Genomic DNA, 19,448 nt, shown 5'->3' with positions numbered 1-19,448 from the left:
AACAAAACAAAACAACACAAAACAAAACAAAACAAAACAAAACAAAACAAAACAAAACAAAGAGAGGTCAATTCATACTCCGTATGCCTGTACATCAGACTAATCTCATTTACACTGCAGACCTTAATTTTAAGACTCTAATTGAGGCAAAGACGACCTACATCTATAGACACCTTCCAGACAAGACGGGTCTGAGTGATAGATTTGCCATGTGATGGCTATCGTGAGGGGACTGTGGCGAGCGGTCGATGGACAGGCCCTGAGTAACCGATCACTGACCATCATGAAGGTCAGTTAATTGGGTGGCAGATGGTCAGCTAAGCAAGCTTGGCCGGTATGAAGGGAAGAGAGGTGAGAAAGAGAGAGAGAGTGGGCGACAGACACCAACAAATTGTACTACAGCAGTAATTAGCGTGCCTACGTTTTGTCCACTGCTGCCCACTGCATGTAAGTGAAATGTGATAGTATCATCTGTTATCGCAGGGAAATATCTCGTTTGCAGACTGGACCACTTCTCATCGCATGAGACAAATGAATGCCGATCAAGAATAGAATTGCATTCTATGCAAGTAATTGAATCATTTGTAAATGGAAGACACAGGAGGTGCTACATTCTGATATGTACACCATTTCCTGCAAAAAAGAATGTAGAGCTTGATGGCATTTTAAAAACGTGAGGTTACTATGAAGTGATTCAAGCTGGACAGTTGAATAATTCCAAACGGTAAAGGCAGTTCTCTTGTACATGTAACAGCACACAAAATAGTTTGCCAAACTTAAAAAGGCAGCTTAAACCCACGTATTTATGCCTTTAAAAGATAACAACAACAACAACAACAAAGTAATCATTAGCCTTTATGTATTTTTTTAAATCTATGAATAAATGTGCCTGTTGCCATCAATCTCACTTTTATTTCCACTGAATCACCATTCTAGCCATCAGAGGGGCCTGGAGACAAGTATAACACAATTCACGGTTTCTCCCATGAAACTTTAAGTTTTTTTTTTCCACAATAGAAATTATATGTAATTTACTATTTGAGAAAAATAGCACCCTTTGCTCACAGACATTTTGATGTAAAGAAAAAGAAAATGAAACACACAAATGCACACACACATAAACAAGCTGGAAGATAGCTGACAGTTTGAGAATTGAGTAGAAATTGGCTGCTGCTTTTCAAAGATCCTTACTGGTTCACACTACAAATGATATTGCATACTGGGCCATGAGAACTTTCTCTTTATGTACAACAGCATTCTGTTTTCAAGTACGACATGCAGTTTACTAGCAGATTGCCCAAGGGATTGCAATCAGAGCAAAAATGTCAAAAGCAGTGATCAAGGTGTTGGCATTGGAAGTCTCCAGCAGTACTTGAGGTAATAGTTTTCTGAAGCATCACCCGGCCAAGAGGTATAGTTTTTGTTTCTTCTTCGACTTCTTCCTATCTCATCTGTACAGAGAAGGGTATGGTGTGGAGTAACAGCAGATGGTAACAATTTGTGCTGGGTTTCCACATGGCATACTGGATATAAGAGACGGCCTTCTGCCACTCCAATCTTATTTAACATCCCTAGCTGCTGAAAAGCAGTCTGTGACATCATATATGACTGCTGTTCCAAGGCCTTCGCAGAAAGACATTTGCTTCAATGTACTCATAATTTCTGCTAGCCCGCAACTGCTGTCAAGATTGGTAGTGTAAAAAATAGCTCCATATAATAAATGACAGAAATATTGATTTCAGGGTTACTTTCCAGGAAATATTCTGCATCATTGGACACAGTATGATGTGACCTTGTCGTATATCTACAGCATCACACATCTGGTACAAGAATATTATTTGAAAGATTGATATATCTATTATAGTATTGGTTTATTTCTCTTTGTGTCAACGAATAGCTATTAAAGCGCTCTTCTATTGTGCCATAGATGACTGAAATGACATTGTGCTCACATTGAGGATGTTACATGACTGGAGAAGGTGTGGCATCAACACTGGCTGAACACTCGTCTTCACACCAAAGGACATCATCCTGTTGCACATCTTCACAACATCATGTCATTTTGTACTATTGTAATTTGATAATCAAGAGTGTATACCTAACTATCAAACACACACTCATTCACACGAGGCTTACACGGGGCAAATACCCATATCATATATGCACACTCCATGCTAGCAATTTACAAAACCACCACAAAAATATGAAGTAGCATGTGTCCTCCCACGTTATTGTTATTCTTGTCATTCATTACAATTTTCTCATCCTAGTGGATTTTTTTTTTTTCATATGTATGGTGGTTTGTTTAACATCTCTGTGCTCCACATACATGAGAATATTTCAGGAAAAAATGACATAGTCACAATTGAAGGCATATAACAGTATGAAGTGACCAAGCTTCATGATCTTCACTATGCCAATCTTTCAAAGAGCACCCATTGATGGTTGAGCAAGACCTCTTTCATACAGATACTTGTAACAGTTGTAAGTCACATCCATTGCTATATACCCTGGCAACAATGTAGATGCTCACAGTTGATCAGTTATTGAATAGCAATTGCCATGGTAGTGGCGATCTCGATTACATGAGATTTTTGGTGAACATTTCATCAGAAAAAAAAAAATCACTCCAAAAATAAAAGCAATAATCAAGTGGAATGAAATCTGTACCAAGCTCATATCACCCCAACAAATTTGTCAGACTTCTGAATGAAAGACATAAGGAAGTTATGATCATACTGCAGAAGGGTCTATAGATTACCATCATTTCCGGGGGCATGGACTCCAAGATAACTCGATAGATTTGTTTTCCCCATGAATGTCTTTGCATGACAAAGGCATGGGATTCAGCGGTTTGTTTCCTATAGGGAGCTGCTACAATGTGATCTTGATAATATATGGGACATTGACCGGAAATACTCTAATCATCTAAACCCCTTCCGAAACCGAAGAACAATCCTTACAAGATTCTTCTGTATCAGAAAGGACAGAGCTATTGTCAAATACAGAATATAAAAGTGCACTGGACTACAAAATGATGCAAAGTCTCAATCCTCATCCCCATCAAATATCAATGCTTGAGAAAGAGACCTAAAAAGGGAGAGTCTTGATAAGATATGTGACTAAGTGTGACAGATACTCATCAACCATCAACACTGCCATCTCACACAGGATACTGATGAAAATTTATCATTATTATTATTATTTCCTTTTTTGCTTTGATATCTATGTCCAACTCTTTATTGAAGTGGATTACAAGCCTTCAAAGAAGACTTCAGGAGAATTAAATAGGATTCCAATAATCAGTCTCATCTCAATCAGGGATGAAAGTTGGAGTTCTCTAGTCTTCTTCACGGACTGACTATAAGCAGCACTTTAATGATTATCCTACTAAAGAATATCAGTCTTTAGAGTAATCAGTCAAATCTTAAAGCTGAAACATAAAATATGGTGTGACTTTAGCATTCATCTTCCAAAATTTGGACTTTGCTTGCTATATAGCAGAAAGATTTACCAAGAAACTTGTGTGGCTGGCGTAATTTGCCAGGATATTGAGTTGTTTGGTAGCATTTTGAGATAAAAAAAAGAAAATGGTATAGCAGCTTTTATTCCGGAAGTGCCTTCCCTTGTTCAGTAGTGGGTGTGTAGAACACTGCTAAGTTTGTGATGATCGAATCATGTCCAAGCAGTAGTAACGAATCGCACGCAGAACAAACTGCATGTAATTCACTCTCACAAGCAATGACTTCAACTATGGCCCAATATATTGTAATCAACATTATCAAAATGTAAAACATTCCGTAGCAACCACGACCGGGTAAGCTCTAAAACTGCAGTGCTTCCGTTCAATCTTTTGGGTTGATATTTTGCATTTTGGTCATTACCCAACGATAATCATGTTATCATAGTATTTTTTCACACATCTCTTATACATAAGTATACAGATTAGAGCAAAATTCACAGTTCTGCAAGCACACAAGAACTATGTTTTGGCTTTAAACATCCTGATTGTGTATTTGCCTAACAATGCCCACGAATCCTGAGCTTGTCAAGCTGCAATACGAGCATGGTCCACGGACAGAATGAAATGACAACATGACACTGAAAGCTCTGGGCCCTGTTTTATGAAGAGTTATAATTGGTTATATACTTGATATCTATGGTATGTCTATGGCAGCCTGTGTGGCAAGGAAATTTAAAATCGATTATATCTTTCGATAAAACAGGGCCCTGATTTGTTTTTGTTTTTTCTGCAAACTATATCACAGATACTTTTTTTGTGTCCACAGGTCTCATTTCTGTCATATAGTGATGAGAATGGGCCCATAGATTTTAGATGGACTCAGATCACACACCACATGGATACAGCAAAAAAAAAAGGTTGATGTTACTACAAGGAGAATTTCAATGGAGCTGCCATGGCTTAGTGGTCAAAACCACAGTGTCTCAATCTCTTGGGTCCCTGGTTCAAGTCCACCATCAGTAGCACTTGTGTCCATGGGCAGGGTGCTGTATCGCCACTGCCTAGCCCTTTGGAGGGAACTTAAATCTGTCAGGCCTATGACAGTTTGCAGATAATTATCAAAGTGCTCTTCCTTAGCGACCTAGCAAAATAAATCTAAACACAAGCACACAAACAGGATTTACCAATAATGTTTTTGTCTATTTATTTTTTCTTCACCGGTAATCAAAGGAGACATAACTTTGAGTTTTTTTCCTACCTCACTCTTCTCTCTTGCCCTTTCCAAGATGTGCTCCTCAATGGTGCCCTTGCAGATGAGCCGGTAGACAGTCACCTGCTTGGTCTGGCCCAGCCGGTGGGCCCGGTCCATGGCCTGCTGGTCCACGGTGGGGTTCCAGTCACTGTCGTAGAAGATAACGGTGTCAGCTGCTGTCAGGTTGATCCCCAGACCGCCGGCTCGGGTACTCAGCAAGAAAACAAAGATGTCGGACCTAACATATTGAGGAAAACAAAGGAAATGCCACTGATTGTCATCTTCCCATAACATAGAATGAGGCTATTTATTAATGAGGCATTATGCACAGCTTATGTTGCAAATGCAATGCCCAATATTCCTAGAGTAGGGTTGAAAGGCTAATAAGCATTTAATATCATCATTCAATGACTCAAAGGCCACTGTCATTCAAACTTAGCGTCAACTCTGAGCAGCAGTATGTCAGCGATGAAATGAAACTCACCTAGTCTGGAAGCCAGCCACCATGTCGCGGCGGTCTGAGATCTTGGACGAGCCATCCAGCCTCATGTAGGTATGCTTGCGGTGCCACATGAACTCCTACCATAACAAAGAAACACAACATCAGTATTAGTTACAAGTAGCTTGATGAATGCATAATTCGCCATATCTTCATAACTTCTTCATACCTTGAACATGAGAATAATACAGTATCTCAAAAATATATCTAAGCTGTAGAAATATTAACACTTTCATCATGCTTTTTCAGATAATGGTCAACATTCATGACAGTAGTTCAAATTCTGTCTATGGATTATACAGTTACGATCGGGTAAATGCATGAGACACATGGCATCTGTTAAGAGACATCCAATGCTTAATGCATGCTGAAACATATGTTTGCAAGGTGAACTTATTATGCATTTCTTTTCGTCTACAGATTGAATTCACACCATGGCAATAGGGAGCTTTAGATTTGCGGCGCAGACGCCTGAGGCGACGCTTGAGCTGGACGTTCTTCTCTCCCCTGCGTCGTGCTGAAAAGTAGTTTTAGATTACACTGGGACACAACATATAAAAATAGAATGGCGCCCCCATAAGATTGGTGCATCAAGTAGCTCCCTACGTCATGAACTGAGGAGACGTAAAAATTGCCCAAAACGCGTAGTAAAAACTCAAGCGTGCGAGCTATAAATAGATTGCGTCTGATACGTGATTCAGCACATGCTCAGACCAGGTTTTTTTCCCCACTGAACGTCCCCGTCACGAAAATCTAAAGCTCCCTACTGAGAATTATCACATCTATGAATTTGGGGCCGATATTTCTAATGACTATACATCCAAGGTAGGGGGATCAAATGTCAAAGTCATTCTTGTAGTCACACTTTCCTTGCCTATCTGCCTACCACAGCACTCCAGCAGACACCCAGTACATTCTCAAATTATCGATTCATGACCTTATATCCTACAAGTCACCAATAGATACATCTTCAGTGATGTAGATAAACTGTCTTCCCAAAGGACAATAAGACCAGTTGTAATGAGATTCTAACCCACAGCCCTCACAACCAGAGCGTCTATAGAAATATCCAAGCAGTTCCAAAATACCCTTTTCCCAATATCCTAGAATATGACATCACACAATAATGCTAGCAATTTAACTCATACATCCTAGTTTTGATCTGAATGTCCCTCAACACATGCAACTCAACTGCAAAGTAATCTCAATCAAGTTTGATACAATGGGTCAGGGCACATGAATACACTGATATCTCCTCAAAGAAAATGTTCATCTTCATTTTCCAACAAAAGCAAAATGCTATATTCCAGTGAAAAATACAACGAAGTTAGTGACCAGACTAAGAATGTATTGCAACCATTTCAACGTTAAGTAGTCAACCACCATAATGCTGTATGGGGCACGTCAAATATCTCTAAGAATTTCAATCTGCTACTGCAACTCCACTGCTTTCACTTTCATTCAAAACTTAACCATCTTTTGGGAACAAAGTCTTATTACTGCCGAGTCTTTGAACACACGTTTTCTAGAAAAAGTAGTCTCATTCTGAGTGAGGACAATAAGGGGGAAGTGGCTAAACAGCTGCAACATAGAGTCCATGCCAAAAGGGCATCATCTACTTCCTGAGGTCATTTTGACCTTGCAAATGACCTTCTGAATTGACACTCTGACCCTCGCAAGTGAAACAAGCTTGCCATTGGTTAAGATTCTTCAGAAGGCTTAGTGTGGATCAATTATGACATGATGTATCGGTATTGCCAGTCTAGTTTCACAGTAACAGACAATCAGGCGCTTCAAGAGTCTTTGTTTAGAATAGTGCTAAACACATGAACAAAGACCTAATGATAAGAAGAATTAAGAGGCCAGTGAATTGTGTGCTAACGAGCACAGAATTACTACAGACTTTGTAGTTACTCCCAGGCAGCATTATGGGAACATTACACCACACTTGAGGTCCAACCCATACAAGATTCCTAACCCCTAAAACTCTCAGGAATTATTTGGCTGAATACATTGTGATTGATGCCCCAGAATAGTTTTGGGAAACCATCAACAACAACAAAAAATATGATATCGAAAACCCCATTGTTGTTTTTTTCTTTCCAACAAATCGGACAAAAGATGTATAATATAATACTGAAGGAAATATTTGACTGAGATTGCTTTTTTTTTTCTGATAAAGAAATGATTGCTTTATTTTTCCCTAACAAACCAGCACTGAACTCAAATGTAAATAGGCAATTTTTTAAAGAACAAATACTCTAAAAACCTCCTCATTGTTTTGGGTATATTTATGGCTAATCACCCACAATGACATTTTACAGAGATCCACACTTGCTGAAATATCAAACAATCACAGTGATATTGCGAGTGCTTTTGTCTAACTGGTATTGGCCCTTTAATATATGGCTGTCCCATATTGACACACTGACTTAGAACCATGTCTTGTTTCCTTTAAAGACATTTGAAGGCATCTGCTTTGGCAAATAAGAAGATGGCATTGCATCCATCAAGCATCTGTCTCTATGTCTTGAAGATCAGTCTCCAAAGCTACTGGTGGTCTGAGTGGCTGCCAAACTCAGTGTGATCTCCTTTGCAACAAATTACAATGCGACAAAGGCTTGAGGGGTTTGCCAGTGACCGCTGCAAAATTTACTGACCTCTAGGATGTCAATCATACGGGTCATCTGGGAGTAGATCAGGACGCGATGGCCCTGGTCTTTTAATCTGGACAGGAGCTCATCCAAGACGTGCATCTTCCCTGAGTCAGTTACCAAGTGCTCTCGATCTGTAGAAAGGGTGAATGACAAGTAAGTCAGTGCAAGATGCAAAATGGAACAATTTAACACATTATCTTAGATATCTTAGATTCAAAAAAATACACAGAAGATTCTAACATATTGCAACATAGACTTTCACATACTGACAGAAATTAAAAATCAACATGATAAACATGATAAAAATTACACTTAACTTGATCTAGAGCATGTCATAAGAAACCACATAACCATATTTAGTTCAACTGAATATGAAAACACTAGGAGGACGCCTTTGCTTCATTCCTCTGTGCAAATCTAGACTTTCATGATCGGTGTACCACTACATGGAGGGACACTTCCACTATGATCGTAACTTTGTGAATTGAGGAAAAAAGCCTAGAAAATGAAATACTATTAGGAATATGAACAGTGGCAATATCTAAAAAGTCACATAGATACACAAAGATACACATCAATACCAAACAATTATTGCAATGACAATTGCAAGTTATCTAACATAGGGATCTCTCAGGAAGGAAATATCTGTTTTCACGTTTCAAGACTTGGAAGGGAAGGACCCTAGATCTTGGTGGTCAAGAGCTCAGGTACAAGGCCACAGTCATAACTGCCATGGCATGATTTTACCTGGGATCCATATCTTGGACCAGCCGCACTGAGGCTTGACGGCAGCCAGTCCGCCCGGAGGGGGAGGTCTCAGGAGGTTTGACTGCCTCTGCTGCTGGATCTCTGCTGAGCCGTACTTGGCACACTGCAGAGCCACGGGGCTGTCTCCCCGCCACAGCCTGTGGAGCCGGTAGGAGGCTTGGCGGTCGTTGCAGTGGAACTTCACTGGCGCTGCTGACACCTGAAAGCATGCAACGGAATATTGTTAGATCTAATTTATCACCCACATCAATACCAAATGGTCTTTACAAGACACTACTTGCTAGAATATGATGTACAGCATACACTAAATAGCTGTTTTCTCAGCCACATTAAAATGTCTCAAGAATATAATACACATATCACATTAAGGGAGTCCCCCACTTTTGAGGAACCATCATGTATCTGAAATTCATCTTTCTAACATACCCCCTCAAAGTCTGTTGTGTAGCGCCTGAAGGCACAAGCAAGGGTGCTGAACATTAGTTTGAACCACCACCCACAGGTTATGTGGCATACTGAGCTCCGCTGCATTGTCACTACCTAAACTGTGGGTTCAAGACAAGTTTAAAGGGATGTACAGTATTGGTGGAGATGAGATTTGGACTTTTAACTTTTTGCAAGATATCAAGAAAACACTTATGAAATAGTACATAGCATACCATTTTAAGAGGAATTCAAAGTTTATTTGATGAAAATTGGGTTTGGAATGACTGAAACATCCAAAAACAAAGTAAAACAAAGCAATCGTGATAAAGTGTGGGTCCCACACTTATTAGAATTGCTCTGTTTTGGATATCTCAGCCATTTCAAAACCAATTTTAATCAAATAAACATTGAATTTCTCATGGAATTACATGCTCTTTCATATTTCATAAAAGGTTTCTCATCATCTCACCAAAGAATGTTAGAAACATGAAGTTAGGTCTCAACCAAAACTATACGATCCCTTTAACTCTATGTGCGCCCTGGTGTAAACCACCTTTGGGCCACATTGTTCTGAGACCACAATGCATGAGAACTTTTGGAAAAGAGTCTGTTTTTTTAGAACCATGTAATTTTTATCTTTAAAAAAAAATGTTAGACATGCAGTGGACAAAGTTGTAGAAAAAATTCCGAGCTCTGCTGTGATGTAAATTTAATGACAAATCTATGATTATTTTATTTTGCAAATGGCCAGTAGCTACATTATTGTCCAGGTCTGGGAGGCACAACTTTTGCAGACACAACCCAGACAGAAAATTAGACTTTACTTGAAACCCTGACATATGGAAAACTGCTATGTACAATGTAAGCTATCTGTGTGAGGAATGGAATTGCGAGTGAAGCTTTCACTGTACTGTGGCATTTGGTGATCTATCGATAGGTTGAGGCAGATTTGTGCGTTTGAGCGAAACATGCGAACTTGGCAAGCCGTCGACTGAGTCGGGCATGCAAATGTGGCACATAAAGTGTTAACATACAAATAGCACCACAGTTGCATCATGCCCATTATGTTAACAACCTCTCTTGAACACTGCTGGTATTCCAGCTTCCTTTGTCAATTAAAAAAAAAAAAAATGCTCGGATGACTACAAATGATCCATGGGAAGGAGCAATTAGAGGACAGAAAGCATCCACACACAAACATCAGTACCTGAGGACCTCATCTCCTTTTGCTTTACTATTGGCAACTGCATGTTCATTGCCTCTGACACACTTCTTCGGCAGCATGCATAGTCTCTGTGTTTCAAAAAAACCTTACACTTTGTCTGAAAAAAAGAAAGTTAGGCAGATAGATAGACAAAAGGACAGATAGATGGATGGACAGATAGATGGATGACACATAGATGGATGGAGAGACAGAGATAGACAGGGGCAAAGATAAAAGGAGAGCCACTATGACTCACTTTGTGTATGGTGCAGAAGAGAAAGGAAGGCATCTCGGTCCGCTGGCATCGCCTGACGATGACTGGCCTCATCCCTGGTAGGAGGAGGGAGCCGCCCTGTTTGGCTGCAGGACTCTCACTCTCCTGGCTGGAGGGACTCTGTAAGCCATGTTCAAGATTAACCAACATTTCATTACTTCACTTCTTGAGGTAGATGGGTAGGAATTGAAACTCAATCTCACATTTCTTTCTCTTACTGGACAAAGGTCAAAGATGATGTTGGAGGTGAATGGCTGATGTGAACATTCAGTGTGATAAAAAGCACTTTTACTGACATTTCAAAAACTATTTGAAGACATAATTTCTTTCTTTGATCAGCCTACTTCTCTTTGAATAAGTGGTACTCATGACGTTTTATAATATTACTTGACTTTTTTAGCATACTATGAGTGGTCAATTTCTGCACATAAAGAATACACCTTGCGAGAAGGTCCAAAGTGACAAAGTTCTTCATGTTTTTTGCTATTTTCATATATCTATATTTACGCATTGCTTGTCATCATTGTGTCATTAATCCATTCTAATCACATCATGAGTTCAAAGTATGCCACAGTATTGATCAAATGTGCCTGCGAGAGAAAGTAAACCAAGAGGATGTAGAATCTTACCTTTCCTGGCGTGCCAAATCCATACCCTGGTGACTTGGCCCCGGTTGGCGAAGCGCTGGCAGGCGATTTGTGCCTGAGGGGAGAAACCATTCCATACGAGGGTGAGGAGGACACCTGCGGAGATGAGAGTAACGAAGATTGTGGCGTCGTTGGCACGGACGGCATCTGGTGGTGGAAGGCATTCCTAGTCCGGACCCGCTTGTGCCAGCCTGTCTCGGCCATGTGGTGGTAGACGTGGGTACAGTGGGAGGCTAGCGCGGTGGTCCAGGATGTGAAGACCAGGTCTCGGAGGATGGTGCCACTCTGCTGGCTGGGATGACTGGTTGGATGGAGCGGCGACACTAGCAGGAGTCTGAAGAGCAACAGAAAACATATGCTACATTAAGCATGCATTTAGATTTGTGGCATTTCTTTAAGAAAACTTGTTCTTTCTCAGCTGGTGTAGATGTATAAACATTCACAAATGCTCCAGATAGACATGACATTAGAGTCTGAAAGAAAATCCATCTCCCATGAAATTTTCCACAATACATACAAACCTGCAATAATACATCCTCTGTTACCGATGTACTTAACGTAACAATTTCCATTTAGCGATTATGTTTTCAAAATCATCAAACAAGGTGTCACCAATACCATCACTATCATCATTATCCCATACCATTACAATCACACATCATAATCCCCACCTCCCACACTACTGTTTCCACCAACAGCAACATCATCATCATCATCTTCATGATAATCAGCATTATCATCATCACCATCACCATCACTATCACCATCATCACAATAATCATCACCATCACCACCATCACCACCATCATCATCATCACCATCCTCATCATCATCATCATGACCATCATGATCATCATCATTCCTGTCATCTCCTTCATCTTCTTCATATCATTAATCTCTCTACCAATGTCAAAGTGACCACCTTCACATCTTAGAATCAAGGACAAACTCTTTGAGACAAGAAGGTCGCAGACAAGTTTCACCTTCGTTTGAAGGAATCGGTCTCCTTCCACTGCTGGTCCTGGTACACCCTGTAGGCAGCCTTCATCACCAGAAAGAGCCTCAGCCACTGCACCACCAGGCTCTCTCTACCCACCAGGGCCTGGAGCTGACCCGGCGACACGTCCACAAAGCGGGTGAAGGAGAAGGCAGAGCGGGAGGTGCAGGGGGACTCACACGGAGGAGGAAAGAGGGAACGGTGGATGTTGTCTGGCGCGAATATGGAGAGAGTGTTGTACAGCACCCTGGAATGACACAGTGACAAAGAGATTATTTCTCAGTATTCAAATCAGTCAACACATATAAGCAGTGGTTCGTTACTATTAGAGAACTATAACACCTAAATGTCCAGCTTGTAAACTGTTCACAAGTTGAATAATACTCCTGTACTTAATGAAAAAGCATATCATAGGAAGCTCATATCTAACATGCAGGTACACATGTGGCATCATTTGATCATTCAGGGGTGATAACCAGCAAATAACCAGCATTTACCACATAATCTATGTACACAAACAACTTGTCCTATGTACCTTTCCGGAATGTAATATATTGTTGACAATACAACTGGACATGTATTGATTTAATGATCTGGTCAACTTACTTGTCTCTGCCAGGGTTGCAGTCCACGATATTCTCTGTCAGGAGAACCTTGGGCAAGATGACCTCGTCGAGTTGAATGTGGTATGGAGATTTGGTCTCTCTCTTCTCGAACAACTCTGGGTGATTGCAGACCTGCGAGAAAATCAACCACCAAAGAACACAAATCCTGCAGTTACTCCAGCTTATCCCAAAACCTATAATGGGAAGGCAGAGGTCAACTAAGGAGATTGCACTAACAAAAAGGAAATTACAGGAAAATATTCTCACTTCTCTTGTGGTTGCCTATGAAAAAATAATTTGTTGCTGTTGGGTGTCACTCTTCTGGATATCAATCACGTAGTTGATGATTTAAATGACTGAGTTCAAGGAGAAAATCAATCTCAGGAACCTACAGCTCATTGCAATCTCAGGAAAATCATTAATTTCTGAGCAGTCTTACAGTTGTGAGGCTACACCATTAACATCTTTCTCGATTTGTCTACAGGCAGGACAAAACGCAAACACCTCCTTACCTTTCTGAATTGCATGACGAGATTCATGAGGTTGTTGGTGTTACCCTGAGTCTGGGCAGTAGCTGAGGAGTGTGACTTGAGGAGGTCCTCAATGGAAATCTTGTTCTTGATAGCTTGGTAGAAGAGACGCTGTCGGGTGCTCAGCTGGCAGTACATCAGGATCTCAATCTGTCAGTACAAAATGAAAAACAGTCAATAAACCTACCTGAAGAATGTTTCAAGTGATGTACTCAGGTCGCACAAACACAGCCTTCTTTCATGCAACGCCCACTCCGTGCTGTGGTTGTAATGCTTCCTCACAGATTAAACATTTGCATTTTTTACATTGTCTATATGAGCAATGTAGGGCAATGCAAGACTTTTTTTAAAAATCATGCAATACATCTCCACTGCTTACATTTTGTGTCTGCAATGCGCCAAATGGTTGACATAATGCTAAAAAATATGCATTACTTGGAGCGCAGTCTGTGCAGTCCTGAATATTGCTACATGAGAACAATGGGTAAAATGTGATTTATCCTGTCTGGAGATGACAGACACGTTTTTGACACGAGGTAATTCTTTTATACAGTACTTCCATCAAATATATCACATCATGCAAATTTCAAGATCAGGCGAGCAAGGGGTATTTCATGTATGATAACTTTGATGCAAGAGAGACTTTGCCTAATGTGCCAACGAGATTTGTGGAAATGTACATGCCCCAATATTCTAAGGTGAAAGGTGCATGGCAAGTAATAGCGCTTCTTATAATTCTGTACAGGCCTATCGATAGAATCCTATCTCACAGCTGAACAACTGGCTGGAGTTCTGTTGAACTTACCTTGTCGGACAGCTCATTCTCAACATCCTTCTTGACTCGACGCAGCATGAAAGGTTTCAGGATCATGTGCAGTCTGGAGAGTTGTTCTGTGAATGAAAGAGGAGTGAGATGAAGCTATCAAGAGTGGAGTGAAAGTAATGTCAGCCCTATAAGCCTTGATGAGGCAACATTGATAGCTGACATCACTCACAAGACTACTAGAAGAGATCCTCCAAAGAAGTTTACTTGTTGAGAAAGTTTATTTCACAGTAATACCTAGGCTTTGTTTCATAGAACTTGTTATCAATAACTAATGATAGCTGTTATAAGCTACTGAAATCCTTGCATCGGATTGGCTGAGAGCAAATTTGTCATAGAAATGTGGCAGGTGTTACTGATAACAAGTTTTATGAAAAGGGATCCTGGTCAATTGACAATGTGAGTTCTTCAACACAGACCTTATTCTTTTACAAAAGTGGGGTACAGCATAGATACATTCTCATTTTTAACCCAATGAGGACAGGCTGATTTGCTACAACACACATTTTCCATAGACACCTGCCTGAGTATACTCAGAACTTGTCTTCAATGGGTCAACTAAGCAATTTGTTTAAATAGAGACTTGGACAGAATACATGTGAAGTAACATTGCCAGCTACTCAGCAATAACGGTTCACTAGGAACGAAGTGATCCTGGAGTCATATGTCAATCCCAATAGTCCTGATGTAACTGAGACTGTCTGAATTTTCGCCCTTCATCATCCAGGTCTGTCGGTGATCAGCAATGCAAATCCAGATTGTTTAACTTACCTTCATTGATTCCAGACTGTTTCTCCACGTGGCTCTCAATGTCTTTGGAAAACCACTCGTTGAACTCCTCGTGGCTGTCAAACAACGTTGGCATGATGAAATGGAGAAGGGCCCACAGCTATTGAGACAAAATGAAGATAAATTATACACTCTCAGCTACTCCAAAAACGAAAAATGATGGTGTGGATAGTTTCACGACTCTACTATGAAAGAATGCAGAGGGCCTATCCAAGAATTTTTAAAAAGAAACAAAGCTCTTGCAGTAAAGAGGAAAGGGTGTAAAGGAGGAATGTCAACATCATAACTATCCTTGTAGGAATTCAATTCAATCTTTATATCCGATTCCATAATAATATAGGTATAAAATTACATGTGAACATGACAACATTAAGAAATCATGGCAACACATGCTGGAGGAGCATAAATCATTAGATTACATGGATCAGGAACACAAGAATACCTTACACACTAAAAAAAGGAAATGCTTTCCAATGAAATACAATATGTATCACAGATCACCCCTTCTGATTTAATCATTGTTATCAAGATGAAATATACATCACAAGGGCAGCTAGAAAATCAAACACTTCAGCTCATCATTTCACCAGCGTAATTTGGATCCACATAACTACAAGATCAAAAAGGAAATGCATTGTGTGCCTACAGTGTGTCTACCATACTGATTTTGAATAAAACAATGACACCCTAAGACCACCTATGTTGGATGTCCCCATGACACAAACTGGTTTGAAAAACAAAATTGCCACATGGGCCTGATAACAAGCTTGTGTGATGGCTGTCCAGAGCAAAGCAGTGCATACCTCGGCCATGCTGTTCTGAATGGGAGTACCCGTAAGCAGGAGCCGGTTGCGGCAGTTGAAGCCCAGGAGCAGCCGCCAGCGGATGCTGGAACTGCTCTTGATGGCCTGGGCCTCGTCCAGGATCATGTAGTGCCACTTGATGCGCTGGAAGTAGCGGATGTCCTGGACCACCAGCTGGTAGCTGGTCACCAAGATGTGGAACTCTGCCTGCTCTGTGTGCAGCGTCGGTGTCCGCTGGCCCCAGAACTTGCGCAGGGTCTTACGGTCCTGAGGGTTGCCCCAGTATGGCAGCACCTGCACGATGAATTTGAGGGGAGAAAAAAATAGTTTTAAATCACACAAAATAACTAACACGGGGAAAGGCACAAGGTAACAAAAAGTTGCAGTCTTGATTACTCCAAGTGATTTCATTACTGAGAATATCTTTATTAGGTAGCAGCAAATAAATAAATGTACATTTCTTCTGCTTATGTGCAGTCTACCTGTGTGTGTGTGTGTGTGTGTGTCATGCACAGATGCACCACATTCTTAGCCAAACATCAGGTTAGGCTTTGCTCAAATATATTAAGTCACTTCACATTTCATGAAAACATTCTCCTACAAATATAATTGCACAGCCTCCAAAAGCTTGCCCTCCATTTCACTTACAGCTAGATATTAAGCAGGACTTATCTGTGCCAAACTGTTGATAAACAGAATGAGAGTTGATAAAATATATTGTTGTCAAAACAGCACGCCTGAAATATAAGTCAAATGGTGGGGAAAATGAATGTCCCAAATCTGGAATCGTTCATAGGAGTACTTCAACTCATGACAGAGCACTGCAAACTGACCAATCTACAGCTTATCACACTTACATCACATACCACCCAAATGAACAGTGCATCCTAGAACTTACCCTGAGCTTGGGAAGAAACCTGGCACACTCCTGGGTCCAGTTATGGAGAGTGGAGGCTGGAGCCACTACAAGGAAAGGGCCCCAGATGTCTTGATTCTGTAGCAGCATCATTAACAAAAACAAACAGCATGAATAATAGTGACATTGTTGATATTGACAAAAAAACACACAAACAAAAAACAAACAAAGATGATTCTCACCATCACCACATTACAACTCTCTGACAAAAAAAGAAAAAGAACAAAAAGGAAAATGACTAAAAGAGTGCACAATCTCTTACTTTTTCTCTTCACAGTGAACAATAATGTACAGTTTCAATTCTACATAAAGAGTCTTCTATTTGCATTGCAGTATCTTAAGCACAGACGGTCACATAATATGGTCATATATGCTGCACTACAATATGCACTTATGATGTTGTAATGTGTTGATATGCTGATTTGTGTTGCGTCAGTTTGAAATCTATAAGACACAGGTATTAATACGAACAATGTACTTTATTTTTCCAGGCATGCAAATGACAAGTCCACTGCACAAAGACACCAAGTACATATTACTTTCTTCATCATACAGATTTAGCAAGGAACAAAATTCACTTTTATTACCATTGTGTATATACAAACATATAATCACCATTAAATGCATGTGATGTTTTGTAATTATAACTCACATAATGTCACACGATTATAACATTGAATGTGCTCTATTTTGATCAGTTCAGTGAAAAAAATTTAGAGATCTCATAGCCATGGCTGCACAATTACATTCACATCACATCCTCAAAACTGTTGATCATGTATTCTATGCTAATTACAAATATGATGATAACTTGAAAGGAAGAAGAAGAAGAAGAAGAAGACGACGACGAAGAAGACGAAGAAAACGAAGAAGAAGAAGCAGCAGCAAATGCAGGAACTCTCACACCCATAATGGTCAAGGCACTCTCTTTAGCTAACAGCTGGACCTTACAACCTACCTCAGCTAGGTGAGCCAGGAAGGCTATGCTCTGGACGGTCTTGCCCAGCCCCATCTCATCGGCTAGGATACCATTGATGCCACAGTCATACAGGTTGGCCAGCCAGTTCATGCCCTTCAGCTGGTAGCACTTCAGCGTGCCCCGGAACAGGGACGGCTGCGGGTGCTCCGTCTCCATGGAGGGCGTGGACAGGCTGAAGGATCCTGGATTACACAAAGGAGTGTCCACTTCCAAATGAGTAATGAATGAAAAAGTGAAGACGAATGAAGGATACTAGATTCAAGGAGAGGGAGATGCACTTACACAATAGGAACACTGAAGTAAAATGGGCTAGGACAACTGCGTTTGCTTTCCTGTTAGTAAATATGGTCATCATTTGGTGTAACTCTCTTACCTGATGTGTGTACTCCTTACAGCTGTTTCTAGCTATGTGCAAGCATATAAAGACATGTATAAACTAGAAATGTCGCTATGGCGACTGGTATGCCTCCGCCATAATGCATGGTTCTCCGAATAGGCCTATAGCACAATGTCTTGACAATGTGTGATGACAGTTTCAAATAACTGGCAAAATATTAAAAATGACAGGTTTGTCACAAATGCATTGAATGTTCACTTTCTTTGAACTAGGTTTATTTGGATGAATGGCTATACTGTCTAATAAGAGTGCAGGTATTTAGGGATCTGTACCCAACTTTTGACCCTTTTATAAGTTTAGAGAAGAAGTGAAATTTAGCACTTTCTCTTGACCTTTGACCTTTTGGCCTTTGACCTTTTGACAAGAAACTTCCAAGAGAATCTGTATTGGGTAATACATGCATACACTAAGTTTCAAGGAAAAATTCTACAGGCATTGCATAGATGAGAGGGAAATAATGACAATCTGATGAGTTGACCTCGACCTTTGACCCCTGACCTTTGACCCATGACTTATACAAATACCCTAAATGATCACTGTCAGTCAGTACATGCATATATATTAAGTTCCATGAAGATATATCTTGAAATATTTGTGAGTTATGGAGAAAGAAGTTAAATTTTGACATTTTCACTTGACCTTTGACCCTTGACCTTTGACCCCGTGACCCTAAAATCCAAACAAAGTATTATCCCCCCAGGATATACCCTCATACCAAGTTTGATGTAAAACCACCACACGGTTCTTGAGATACCGACAAAAACAAAACGGGACGGACGGACGACCCGAAAACATAATACCTCCGGCCACTTCGTTGGCGGAGGCATAATAAAAATCATCAAAACAATTGTAACATCTTGAAACAGACTCTTCATTAACAGTAGGGATCTCCCTCACCGGTGCAGTAATCATCTCACTTTATAGTCTCTATGGAGTCAAATATAATGGTACTCTAAGCAAATTGATGCTGGAGGATGAAGGACTGAAATGTTAATAGTTTGTCTTTGTCTCACAGGGAAATTAACGGGCTTTGACCTTGGTTTTTCTTTTTTATTCAAGAGCAAAAGTCACGCACGTCATTTAGCAGTTACATAAGAAGCAATAATAATCACTGAAAGTTACCTTTATAAAAACACAAACAAACAAACAAACAAATCAAATAGTTACTCCTTCTGACACAAAGAGAAAAATGCATCACATCATATCAACATTCTACATGTGCCTCTTACCTGGGTCTTTCTCTATGCTCCTTACTGGCAGGTCACTGTCAAATGCCTCTTTGCTGCTCTCAAATGAGTTGTAGGCTGTCGTCACATTCATCAAAGCACGTTGTTTCATGGTTTCACTGTCTGTGTGGGCAAGTGTCCACGAAAATATAATTGTTTAAGGGTCCACGAAAATATAATTGTTTAAGGGTCT

The 19,448-nt window shown here is 40.3% G+C and overlaps 1 protein-coding gene across 1 annotated transcript in view; it reads right to left on the bottom strand.

Annotated features, from left to right (window-relative positions):
- LOC140227809 (chromatin-remodeling ATPase INO80-like) overlaps positions 1-19,448 on the bottom strand; it is a 151,159-nt gene that overhangs the window by 110,612 nt on the left and 21,099 nt on the right. Inside the window, exons 11-25 of the mRNA XM_072308207.1 lie at positions 19,259-19,378; positions 17,612-17,814; positions 16,636-16,731; positions 15,738-16,031; positions 14,917-15,034; positions 14,128-14,213; positions 13,305-13,472; positions 12,794-12,924; positions 12,174-12,434; positions 11,173-11,524; positions 10,526-10,663; positions 8,619-8,838; positions 7,875-8,002; positions 5,200-5,294; positions 4,722-4,953 (exon numbers count right to left, since the gene is read on the bottom strand). Of these exons, the coding sequence (XP_072164308.1) occupies positions 4,722-4,953; positions 5,200-5,294; positions 7,875-8,002; positions 8,619-8,838; positions 10,526-10,663; positions 11,173-11,524; positions 12,174-12,434; positions 12,794-12,924; positions 13,305-13,472; positions 14,128-14,213; positions 14,917-15,034; positions 15,738-16,031; positions 16,636-16,731; positions 17,612-17,814; positions 19,259-19,378 (2,642 nt within the window). The remainder of the gene's footprint in view (positions 1-4,721; positions 4,954-5,199; positions 5,295-7,874; positions 8,003-8,618; positions 8,839-10,525; positions 10,664-11,172; positions 11,525-12,173; positions 12,435-12,793; positions 12,925-13,304; positions 13,473-14,127; positions 14,214-14,916; positions 15,035-15,737; positions 16,032-16,635; positions 16,732-17,611; positions 17,815-19,258; positions 19,379-19,448) is intronic.

Source organism: Diadema setosum, chromosome 1, assembly GCF_964275005.1.
Source record: "Diadema setosum chromosome 1, eeDiaSeto1, whole genome shotgun sequence".
NCBI classification, from domain to species: domain Eukaryota; kingdom Metazoa; phylum Echinodermata; class Echinoidea; order Diadematoida; family Diadematidae; genus Diadema; species Diadema setosum.
Note: the sequence above shows the minus strand (reverse complement) of the source record. Positions and strands in the feature narration are given on the sequence as shown.